Source organism: Oncorhynchus kisutch, linkage group LG1, assembly GCF_002021735.2.
Source record: "Oncorhynchus kisutch isolate 150728-3 linkage group LG1, Okis_V2, whole genome shotgun sequence".
Lineage (NCBI taxonomy): Eukaryota > Metazoa > Chordata > Actinopteri > Salmoniformes > Salmonidae > Oncorhynchus > Oncorhynchus kisutch.
The window spans coordinates 67,700,957-67,713,272 of NC_034174.2; the positions used below are offsets into that span (position 1 = coordinate 67,700,957).

The 12,316-nt window shown below is 42.3% G+C and overlaps 1 protein-coding gene across 2 annotated transcripts in view; it reads right to left on the reverse strand.

Moving 5' to 3' along the window:
* LOC109888552 (ubiquitin carboxyl-terminal hydrolase 43-like) overlaps positions 1 to 12,316 on the reverse strand; it is a 102,837-nt gene that overhangs the window by 23,369 nt on the left and 67,152 nt on the right. For both annotated transcript variants that reach the window (XM_031831213.1, XM_031831209.1), the window contains exon 7: positions 4,155 to 4,317. In XM_031831213.1, the coding sequence (XP_031687073.1) occupies positions 4,155 to 4,317 (163 nt within the window). The remainder of the gene's footprint in view (positions 1 to 4,154; positions 4,318 to 12,316) is intronic.

Below are 12,316 nucleotides of genomic sequence, written 5' to 3' on the forward strand. Positions count from 1 at the left end.
GAGAAGGAAGAAGAGGTAAAGAGATGAGCGAGAGGGAGGAAGAGAGAGAGAGAGGGAAACAGATGGGGAGAAAAAATACAATGTTATTTTGCAGTTGTTTGTGAGGGGCATATGTTTGGATTTGCATAAAGTAGAGTACATTACAACCCTGTGGCCTTTTGAATGTTAAACATAGTTAAGCAGGTCTGTCACGATCGTTGGAAGCATACTCGGACCAAAGTGCAGCGTGATCTGGTTTTCCACATCTTTTTTATTTAAAGTAAGTGAACCACACAACAAAACAATAAAGAATAAACGAAATGTGACGACAATGGAGTGCTAACATGCAACTACACATAAACATTATTCTACAATCACATGTAGAAGAAATGCTACTTAAATATGATCCCCAATTAGAGACAACGATTACCAGCTGCCTCTAATTGGGATTCATACCAATCACCAACATAGAATAACAAAACTAGAACCTCACACAGAAATAATAAACTAGACTAAGCCCCAGTCACGCCCTGACCTACTCTACCATAGAAGATAAGGGCTCTCTATGGTCAGGACGTGACAAGGTCTCTCAACTCAACATGTATTTAATGATCACATGAGTACAAGTGAAGAGAAAGCCAGTATTTTCAATGCGGCATTGTAAGCATATTTCAGGCATGACAACATTTTGGCTGAGAATGTGTTTTTTTAAATGATGGATTTACATTTCCAATAGCATTGTGTGGATTTGAGAGAGAACTAGTCAGTCAGTGATCCCAATGATAAAACCTAGAAGAAAGTATTTTCAATGAATTGAACATATTTTTTATCCCTGCTTAGATCGGTTTTCTCATAAAACCGGAGAAGGCTGTTTTGAGACTTCAGTGTGTGTGTGTGTCTGTGTGAAACATAGTCTGTCCTTGCCACCAGTGCCACCCCGTCCCTCAAACTGGTTTATTAGAGTGAGCAGGTAAGCCATTGTTTACTGTTATGGGAATTGTTTCTCCTTTAGGTTAGCCCAAGGCCCAAACTCTACCCCAAAGACATGTATGATCATCATCCATTCAAACGTTCTACTAGACACAAGGTGAGCCCAGGGTGAATATCCTCAACTTTGGAAGTATGCTTGGGGTCATTGTCCATTTGGAAGACCCATTTGTGACCAAGGTTTAACTTCCTGACTGATGTCTTGAGATGTTGCTTTAATATATCCACATAATTTTCCTTCCCTCCTGCAGCAAAGCACCCCGACAGACAACATGATGCTGCCACCCCCGTGCTTCACGGTTCGAATGGTGTTCTTCGGCTTGCCATCCTCCCCCTTTTTCCTACAAACATAACGATGGCCATTATGGCCAAACAGTTCTATTTTTGTTTCATCTGAGCAGAGGACATTGCTCCAAAAAGTACGATCTTTGTTCCCATGTGCAGTTGAAAACCGTAGTCTGACTTTTTTATGGCGGTTTTGGAGCAGTGGCTTCTTCCTTGCTGAGCGGCCTTTCAGGTTATGTCGATATGGGACTCGTTTTTACTGTGGGTATAGATACATGTGTACCTGTTTCCTACAGCACCGTCACAAGGTCCTTGCTGTTGTTCTGGGATTGATTTGCACTTTTCACACCAAAGTACGTTCATCTCTAGGAGACAGAACGCGTCTCCTTCCTGAGCGGTATGACGGCTGCATGGTCCCATGGTGTTTCTACGTGCGTACGATTGTTTGTAGAGATGAACGTGGTACCTTCTGGCATTTGGAAATTGCTCCCAAGGATGAACCAGACTTGTGGAGGTCTACAATTTCTTTTCTGAGGTCTTGGCTGATTTATTTGGATTTTCCCATGATGTCAATCAAAGAGGCACTGAGTTTGAAGGTACATCCACAGGTACACCTCCAATTGACTCAAATTATGTCAATTAGCCTATTCGAAGCTTCTAAAGCCATGACATCATTTTCTGGAATTTTCCAATCTGTCTAAATGCAGTCACCTTAGTGTATGTAAACTTCTGACCCACTGGAATTGTGATACAGTGAATATATAAGTGAAATAATCTGTATGTAAACAATTGTTGGAAAAATTACTTGTGTCATGCACAAATTAGATGTCCTAACCAACTTGCCAAAACTATAGTTTGTTAACAAGAAATGTGTGGAGTGGTTGAAAAACGAGTTTGAATGACTCCAACTTAAGTGAATGTAAACTTCAGACTTCAACTGTAACTACTCAATGGGCTGGTTACCTGGACACATTACTGGAGAATCTCTATTGCATTTTAGTCCAGGACTGAGCTTAATCTGTGTCTGTCAAACTGGCCCGATATCAGCCGTTAACACCATTATGAGGTTATGATCTGTAGGCTTTTCCTCTGTTGTAAAGACAGTTGGGGGGAAAGAGAGAGAGAGAAGGTTTCTGTCAAACAGGCAGCAATCTGAGCCAACCACAGTTGACATGTGCCAGTCATGGGGCATGGGATGAAATAGAGACACAAGGGGCTGAGATGAGGCCTCCACAGGTACTCAAATATCCTCCTGACATTAACAGGCTGACCATGAGAATATCCCTCCTCTGTTTCCCCGTACACACACACACGTATGTGCACAAACGAGCACACACACTCAAGAGGAGTGTGTGGAGGGAGCAGACCGACAGTTTATGACAGCATACACAACTCAAAATTACTTTTTGATTGACAGGCATGGGCCAATAGTGGGCAGTTGGCTGGAGTGAGTGTTATTACCTCTCTCTCTCTCTCAATTCAAATTAAGTGCTTTATTGGCATGGAAAACACATGTTAACATTGCCAAAGCAAGTGAAATAGATAATAAACAAAAGTGAAATAAACAATACAAACGAACAGTAAACATTAGACTCCCAGAAGTTCCAAAAGAATAAAGACATTTCAAATGTCATATTATGTCTATATACAGTGTTGTAATGATGTGCAAATAGTTCCAATACAAAAGTGAAAATAAATAAACATAAATATGGGCTGAATTTACAATGGTGTTTGTTCTTCACTGGTTGCCCTTTTGTTGTGGCAACAGGTCACACATCTTGCTGCTGTGATGGCACACTGTGGTATTTCACCCAGTAGATATGGGAGTTTATCAAAATCGGGATTGTTTTTAAAATCTTTGTGGATCTGTGTAATCTGAGGGAAATATGTATCTCTAATATGGTCATATATTTGGCAGGAGGTTAGGAAGTGCAGTTCAGTTTCCACTTCATTTTCTGGGCAGTGTGCACATACAGTAGCAGGTCTTCTCTTGAGAGCCAGGTCTGCCTACGGCGGCCTTCCTCAATAGAAAGGCTATGCTCACTGAGTCTGTACAGAGTCAAAGCTTTCCTTAAGTTTGGGTCAGTCACAGCTGTCAGGTATTCTGCCACTGTGTACTCTCTGTTTAGGGCCAAATAGAATTATAATTTGCAAGTTTTTTTTGTTAATTCTTTCCAATGTGTAAAGTACTTATCTTTTTGTTTTCTCATGATTTGGTTGGGTCTGATTGTGTTGCTGTCCTGGGGCTCTGTGGGGTGTGTTTGTGAACAGAGACCTAGGACCAGCATGCTTTGGAGACTCTTCTCCAGGTTCATCTCTCTGTAAGTTTAGATAATTAGCGGGAATCTGCCTATTTTTGCTCTCTCTCTCATGGATATTGAATAATTCAAAGCTGTTTACTGGGATTTACAGTATTTGTTTTCTCTCAGGAGCGATGCTCCCTTTGATTCTCAGTAGGAAAAAATACATGTTTTAAAAGACGCCCCAAAATTATGTCATACCTGTATATCAGCCCAATTTCGATATTTTGCCCAAGTATTGGCAAAAGAGCTGATCTGATTGGTCAAAATACCAATTAGTGGAAAAAGATCAGAATTGTTCTGTCTGTGTAAACGCAACCTGTGTAATGTGAACTGGAAAATGGCTCTCGGAGTACGTCCCCTTGGGCCCAGTGGGTACTCGTTACAGCTGGAACTAGTAAAGAGAAAGCAGAGCTTTTGCCCTTATAAAATACACTCTGTTCAAACTGTTGGTGTATATCGTTTATCATAACTCCTCTGTTCACCCATGAGATACTATTTCGCTATAAACACCTCATATTTTCAAAATGGCCTACCTCCATCCCACCCAATCAACCAATCCAGACTCCCTCCCTCCCACCCAATCAAACAAACCTGACTCACCTGACAGCCTGCTGGCCGGAGCCTGCCGTGTTGCAGATTACGAGGAGGACCTTGTTGGAACCACCGTGGTTCAGAAACTCTGAGGACAGAGTGGTCGATGGGGGTAACCTTTGACCCTCTGGCCCTGAGGTGTACGGCGAGGATGGGAGGCTGTGGTGGTAGCCTGAAAGAGGAGAGAGAAGTTAAAGGTTAGACACGGGTCAAGAGAGAGGTCAAAGTTGAGCTCAGACACAAGGTCGTATACATAACGGGGGTAGCTTGTGCCAGAGTGTGCTTAAGAGGTGTTCTATCAGGTCTCAATGACTCAAAAAGACACCATTTGACACCACCCACAACTGTGAAAACAAACCGTATTAAGTGAAAATCATTATACAATGGAGCAACGATTGTGATTTACCCAAAGGGTGGCGTTGTAAAATTGACTGTACACATTGATTCATTGTAGGTAATAGCTACAGGGGGAGTGTGTAGGAGGCGGAATCTCTGTCTCCCGGGCAACGTAAACATTGTAAATGTTTAAATTATCCGAGGATTTAATTAAACACACTTGTTCAACGCCGCCGAGCAATTAATCACTGTAAAAATGTGTCACACACACAGCGGTGCATGTATTGAGAGACTCTAATCATTCAGGAGCACAGGAAGTGTACTGTAACATCGTATCATGTCAACTCAGATATCGAAGCTGCCAGAGAAAAGGCCACCAGTTGAGTACCAACGGATGTACAGTTGAAGTCGGAAGTTTACATACACCTTAGCCAAATTAATTTAAACTCAGTTTATCACAATTCCTGACATTTAATCCTAGTAAAAAATCCCTGTCTTTGGTCAGTTAGGATCACCACTTTATTTTAAGAATGTGAAATGTCAGAATAATAAAAGAGAGAATGATTTATGTCAGCTTTTATTTCTTTAATCACATTCCCAGTGGGTCAGAAGTTTACATACACTCAATTAGTATTTAGTAGCATTGCCTTAAATTGTTTAACTTAAGTCAAAGGTTTCGGTAGCCTTCCACAAGTGTCCCACAAATGAATTTTGGCCCATTCCTCCTGACTGAGCTGGTGTAACTGAGTCAGGTTTGTAGGCCTCCTTGCTCGCACACGCTTTTTCAGTTCTGTCCACAAATGTTCTATAGAATTGAGGTCAGGGCTTTTTGATGGCCACTCCAATACCTTGACTTTGTTGTCCTTAAGCCATTTTGCCACAACTTTGGAAGTATGCTTGGGGTCATTGTCAATTTGATTTACTCTGATTTTCCCATGATGTCAAGCAAAGAGGCACTGAGTTGAAAGTTAGGCCTTCAAATACCTCCAATTGACTCAAATTATGTCAATTAGCCTATTCGAAGCTTCTAAAGCCATGAAAAAAAGTAGATGTCCTAACCGACTTGCCAAAACTATAGTTTGTTAACGAGAAATTTGTGGAGTGGTTGAAAAACCTAAGTGTATGTAAACTTCCGACTTCAACTGTATTCACCAGTGCATGGCCTTTGGTGAGTAAGACCAAATTAATGAATGATCAAGTATCCCATTTTACAAGATAAATTTAAATAGCTTTTGGCTTAGTTGATTCCTCTCAACTATCGGATAGTAAATCATGTGGAAGCTATTTTGACACCCTGTGTCATTCCTGTCTGCCCTTTTGACTGCTGCCTACCCATTCTCTCTCCCCTCCCCCCCATTTCTGATATTGAATTCCCCACTGGGAAGATAAAAGGCACTGAAAGGCCAATCCATTTCCATCCACACAGAAAGGCCAGCCTGTTACCACGACTATAAGGAGCATACGCAAATAACTAAATACCAAGGACACAAAAGCTTACTTCTCCCACAAGACAATACAAGTATGCTATTTTAAACATATACAAAACCTACACTTCTATGTCCTGAAATTACTCTGGAAAGCAGTGCTCTGTTGGGATAGCTGAGTCGGGGAGGAGTGCGGGTGGGTCTGTCTGTCTGGCTGCTGTATCTTCCAGACAGGGTCTGAGGGGAGAACCCCATGCCAGACTCTCATTCTCACACCCTCGCCCTCATTCCTTCTTTCTCAGCCAGCCAGGAGAGAGGGATTTATAGAGGGAGAGAGAGAGAGGGAGAGAGAGAGAAGGAGGAGAGAGTGGGAGAGCAGTGCTAGTAGAAGGGGAGTGTCGCTGGAGTGTCTCTTCGGGGACTGAGCTGTTTAATTACAATTGTCACACACTCACGTCTCCCTCCCTACTTCTGTCTCTCTATCGCTCTCTTTCTCCGCCCCCGTCTCTTTTTAGACCTACAATTTCACTATAATTTTTTCACACACAGACACACACACTACAATTCTCTCTCTCTCTCTTTAGCTATTCCATTGATGCTTTGGGGCTTTCCTTCTCCAATATTCCATTGATGCTTACCCAATTATCTTCATTGTGTCAATACTGCAGTGAACAAAATCAGTGTCAAGAGTTGATATACACTACCGTTCAAAAGTTTGGGGTCACAGACATTTCCTTTGCAAAAGTGTTTTCTAATGATCAATTAGCCTTTTAAAATAATAAACATGGATTATCTACACTGCATTTCTGATCAATTTGATGCTATTTTAATGGACAAAACATTTGCTTTTCTTTCAAAACAAGGACATTTCTAAGTGACCCCAACCTTTTGAACGGTAGTGTACACTGACTTAAAATATAAACACAACATGTAAAGTGTTGGTCCCATGTTTCATGAGATTAAAATTAAAGATCCAAGAAATCTTCCATACACACAAAAATCTTATTTCTCTCTAATGTTGTGCACAAATTTGTTTACAGCCCTGTTAGTGAGCATTTCTCCTTTGCCAAGATAATCCATCCACCTGACAGGTGTGGCATATCAAGAAGCTGATGAAACGCTGATTTAATGCTGATTAAACAGCATGCTCATTACACAGGAGCACCTTGTGCTGTGGACAATAAAAGGCCACTCTAAAATGTGCAGTTTTATCACACAACACAATGCTACAGATGTCTCAAGTTTTGAGGGAGCGTGCAATTGGCATGCTGACTGCAGGAATGTCTACCAAAGCTGTTGCCAGAGAATGTAATATTAATTTCTCTACCATAAACCACCTCCAACGCCATTTTATAGAATATGGCCATACACCCTACCGGCCTCACACCCTACCACACCAGCCCAGGACCTCCACACCCGGATTCCTCAGCTACGGTATCGTCTGAAAACAGACACCCAGACAGCTGATGAAACTGAGGAGTCTTTCTGTCTGTAATAAAGCCCTTTTGTGGGGAAAAACTCAATATGATTGGCTGGGCCTGGCTCCCCAGTGGGTATGCCCTCCCAGGTCCACCCATGGCTGTGCCCCTGCCCAGTTATGTGAAATCCATAGATTAGGGCCTAATGAATATATTTCGATAGATTGATTTCATTATATGAACTGTAAAATCGTTGAAATTATTGCATGTTTGGTTTATATTTTTGTTCAGTATAGAAGATGTAGGGATGCAGGGTGGTTGCACGAGGACATTGGAACATTGTAGCGCACTGCACCAGAGCACCCGCAGCACCTGTCTCACATTCACATAGGAGGAGGGATTCGTATTGTAATGAACACCAAAATAACTACGGCTCTAATCATTTTTTTTTTTTACAATAACCCCCAGGGATCTACTTCTTCACCGCAGTTACTCAGGCCTACTTTTTTTTGCTTCACTCCTTTAAGCTAGTTTTAATATCAGAGCCTTATTTAAAACTGTGTTCCCTGAAGTACCATCATGCCGGATGATGACTCGATTATCTCTGTCTGACAAGATAGTGAGAATATATGAATATTGGCTCATTGATGATGACTTGACATACTAGTCTCTTCTATGACAGGGGGATTAAAACATAATACTTTTGAGATGTCAGTAGAAAAATAAAAGTGGGTTTACAACCTATTTGTGAATATAGGTCATAGGCATAAAGCTGTTGTTGGCTGGCGAGCCTGCAGGCTACAGCACATACAGAGGTGCTTCAGTTTAGTCTGGTCATAAAATTCCAGCTGGTTGTTGTGCCTGTGACTGCTGAATTGAATGCTCAACCTAAATCAATTATTATTGTGTAATAGTAAATACCACAAAATCCTTTTCAAATGCTTTTCTGCTCCTACAAGCTTAGTGTCTTGGTTTGTCACCTAGACAAGTGACCCCTGTTAATTCTGTTCACACTCTGTGCTAAAAATACCCAGGGGGTAGTGGGGTCCGGCGGAGGGCAGGAGAGGGGACAAGCCCTAGACAAGACAGACGTCCCGACATTTCCTGTGTCTGGTTGCCATCACCACGGGTGACCAGAGGACACCTGAGTTGTCTGCTGCTTGGATAAATGACAGTTGGAGGAGAGAGAGAGAGAGAGAGAGAGAGAGAGAGAGAGAGAGAGAGAGAGAGAGAGGGAGATATAAACCTCCCCCTCGCCGGAATCCAAACCTGCATCTCATCACCGCCACACCAGGTCCCAGAAGACCTTCCGACCCCTATGATTGATTCCACGGGTGCCTCCCGGTATCTCGGCAACATGTATCTTGATAAGTTATCTATCTGTGCCATCTATAGTGAATAAGTCAAAAAAGGAAACAGAGTCTTGGGTCTAAAATCCAGTAAATTATACGACACAGACAGTCAGAGATTATAGAGGCTGTAAGACGGAGGAAGCTCTAGCTCACTGATGGAATGTTGGTATGTGGTTGTAATCAGGCTGTTGCATCCTCTGTGGATGTATACCTAGAGTCTAAAACCACAACTACATAACTGGTATATTCACATGGATGGCATTCTTCACTGACTTTAAACCTGTTCCCTCCCTCTTTCTGAATGGCCATCTCCCCATCCTGCCTTTCTCTGATTGGCTTGTGTAAAATATGCCATGACATTACTCCGGATGTTTACTCAGAAGTAAAGCATAACGGTGAGGAAATCAATTACCATATGTTTCTGAAGCAATTTTGTTGACGTAACAGTACATCAGTGCCAGAGATGAAACACCACGGCCCTGCTGCGAACAGCTAAAAGACTGTCTTTCAACACCCTCTTCGAAAAAAGGGCTCCAAAGTGGTTCCTCGGCTGTCCCAATAGATGCATTAAAGGAGTCAATGGAACACAGACGTTTCATTGACCCGACTGGTGCACATTCAACAAATCTGATGGAACAAAGTGAATATTTGTCAAATCCGTCATGATGTATGTATTTTAACAGTCCCACAATGTGGTTACTTATGTCGATTTGGATATTTGGCTGTTTGCGCTGTATAACATGTAGAAGTTGTCCCCTTTTAGGTTTAGAAGAAGTGACTGCTTAATGCGAACTCCATTTCTTAAAAGCTGGTTGGCATAGCAACTCTAGCATTCAGAAATCAGTGGTTGTAGTCAAATAATGTTTTAACATAATTGCAAAAGGCTTTTCTGATGATCAATTAGCCTTTTAAAATGATAAACTTGGATTAGCTAACACAACGTGCCATTGGAACTCAGGAGTGATGGTTGCTGATAATGTGCCTCTGTACGCCTATGTAGATGTTCCATTAAAAATCTGACGTTTCCAGCTACAATAGTCATTTCCAACATTAACAATGCCTACACTGTATTTCTGATAAATTTTATGTTATTTTAAATGGACAAAAAATGTGCTTTTCTTTCAAAAACAAGGACATTTCTAAGTGACCCCAAACTTTTGAACAGTAGTGTATATAGGCATTAATATGGAGTTGGTCCCCCCTTTGCTGCTATAACAGCCTCCACTCTTCCGGGAAGGCTTTCAACTAGATGTTGGAACATTGCTGTGGGGACTTGCTTCCATTTAGCCACAAGAGCATTCGTGAGGTCGGGCACAGATGTTGGGCGATTAGGCCTGGCTCACAGTATCCCAATTCACCCCAAATGTGTTCAATGGGGTTGAGGTCAGGCCTCTGTGCAGTCCAGTCAAGTTCTTCCACACTGACCATTTTTGTATGGACCTTGCTTTGTGCACGGGGCCATTGTCATGTTGAAACAGGAAAGGCCCTCCCCAAATAGTTGCCACAAAGTTGGAAGCACAGAATTGTCTAGAATGTCATTGTATTCTGTAGCGTTAAGAAATCCCATCATTTGACTCTAGGGGGCCTAGCCCGAACCATGAAAAACAGCATGATTCATCACTCCAGAGAATACGTTTCCACTGCTCCAAAGCCGAATGGCGGCGAACTTTACACTACCCCAGCCGACGCTTGTCATTGCGCATGTTGATCTTAGGCTTGTGTGCGGCTGCTTGGCCATGGAAACCCCAGTTCATGAATCTCCTGACAAACCGTTCTTGTGTTGATATTGCGTGCAGAGGCAGTTTGGAACTCGGTAGTGAGTGATGTAACCAAGGACAGACCAATTTTAGTCACTATGCGCTTCAGCACTTGGCGGTCCCCTTCTGTGAGCTTGTGTGTCCTACCACTTTGCAGCTGAGCTGTTGTTGCTCGTAGACGTTTCCACTTCACAATAACAGCACTTACAGTTGACCAGGGCAGCTCTAGCGGGGCAGAAATTTGACAAACTGACTTGTTGGAAAAGTGGGTTCCTATGATGGTTCCACGTTGAAAGTCTCTGAGTTCTTCAGTAAGGCCATTCTACTGCATATGTTTGTCTATGGAGATTGCATGGCTGTGTGCTCAATGTTATACACCTGTCAGCAACGGGTGTGGCTGAAAAAGCCAAATCCATTCATTTGAAGGGGTGTCCACATACTTTTCTAAATATAATGTAACATGGTAACATGGTGCATGTGTACACAATGTCACAATCAAACACAAACTTTAACGTGAAACAAATGGTTCCCATTCATCTTTCAAACTACAGTATTTCTAGAAGTACTTCTGACGATGGGTTTAAACAGCACATCATCAATCATTGAAGAACTGCCTTGTAAAAGCAGATGGAGATATGTGGGCTGAGCCATTGAGCACAGCTGGGCCTTTTTCTCAGCATTCTCTTCACCACCCATTAGCAGATACATCCACAACCTGTGTGTGTGTGTGTGTGTGTGTGTGTGTGTGTGTTGGTTTAAATATGCTTGCCTTGAGTGTGTGAATATATAACAATACAATAACAATAACATGAGCTCACTAAAGGCAGATCTAATGGTCTCTGTGTAAGTGCTTACGCATCCTCCGCTGCTCAGACCAACACCTCAGAGCTACACAACATTCAACCCCAACCGTGTCTCCAGTCCACAGCTTTTAGCATTTTGATAGGATGAAAAGGAAACTCACACTGAGATTCTACCGGAGTTGCTTTCCATAGAACTCCTCTGTCCATTGTGAAGGGAGATGAATACTGAATACAGTGGTGGAGAAAGAGTGAGAGAGTGTGTTTGTGTGTGTGTGTCTGTGTCCATCGACAGATTCCTTTATCTGGGTGGATATGTCCCTGCTTCGCCACCTTTCCCAGAGGGCACCTCTTCTTTCACACAAACCCTCTCTCAGCCCTGATTCTCCGACCTCGCCAAACAGACAACTCTGTCTCTAGAGCTTGATAGACTCTTTGATTACCTCAGGGACAACAGGCCTTTTGTAGAGTAAGAGTGTCTAAAAAAAGGAACGTTTCAGAGATTTCCTCCAACTGAAGGCATTTATGTAATGTATGTACTGTTCTGTTGAGAGATGAAATCGGATATTGTCATATCTGTATCAAGTTTCCTAGATTTTTTGTGTGTGTTTTCTATCATGAGCGCTTGACTCCATGGCTATACCACACTGTTTTCCCAAATAACAAATCTCATTACTACAGTGTATGAAGGAGAAGGGTTTATCCAATATCCCTAAGAATGTCTTCCTCTGGTTTCCAATAACTTCTAATATGAAACGGTGGAGACGATTCCTCCAGAGCAAAACGCCCATCCATAAAATCCATCTCTTAAAATAGACTATGACTTCCGCCTAAAAACATCTCACCTAAAGTTATATTTGTCTTTCTCTTCTGCCTGTGCGCCTTTGTTCTACCAGCCAGTGTGTATTTTATACCTCTCGCTCTCCCTCTCCTAATGTTTTCAACCCATTTCTTAGGCTCTGTTAATTTTGACTCCCCACCAGGAGGTAATGGGCCTGATTCCCAGTCCCCCGCTGAGCTACTTCCTCTTATCCGACATGAGAAATCGAAACCTTTCCTTCGCTAACCAAATTCCCCATTTCAA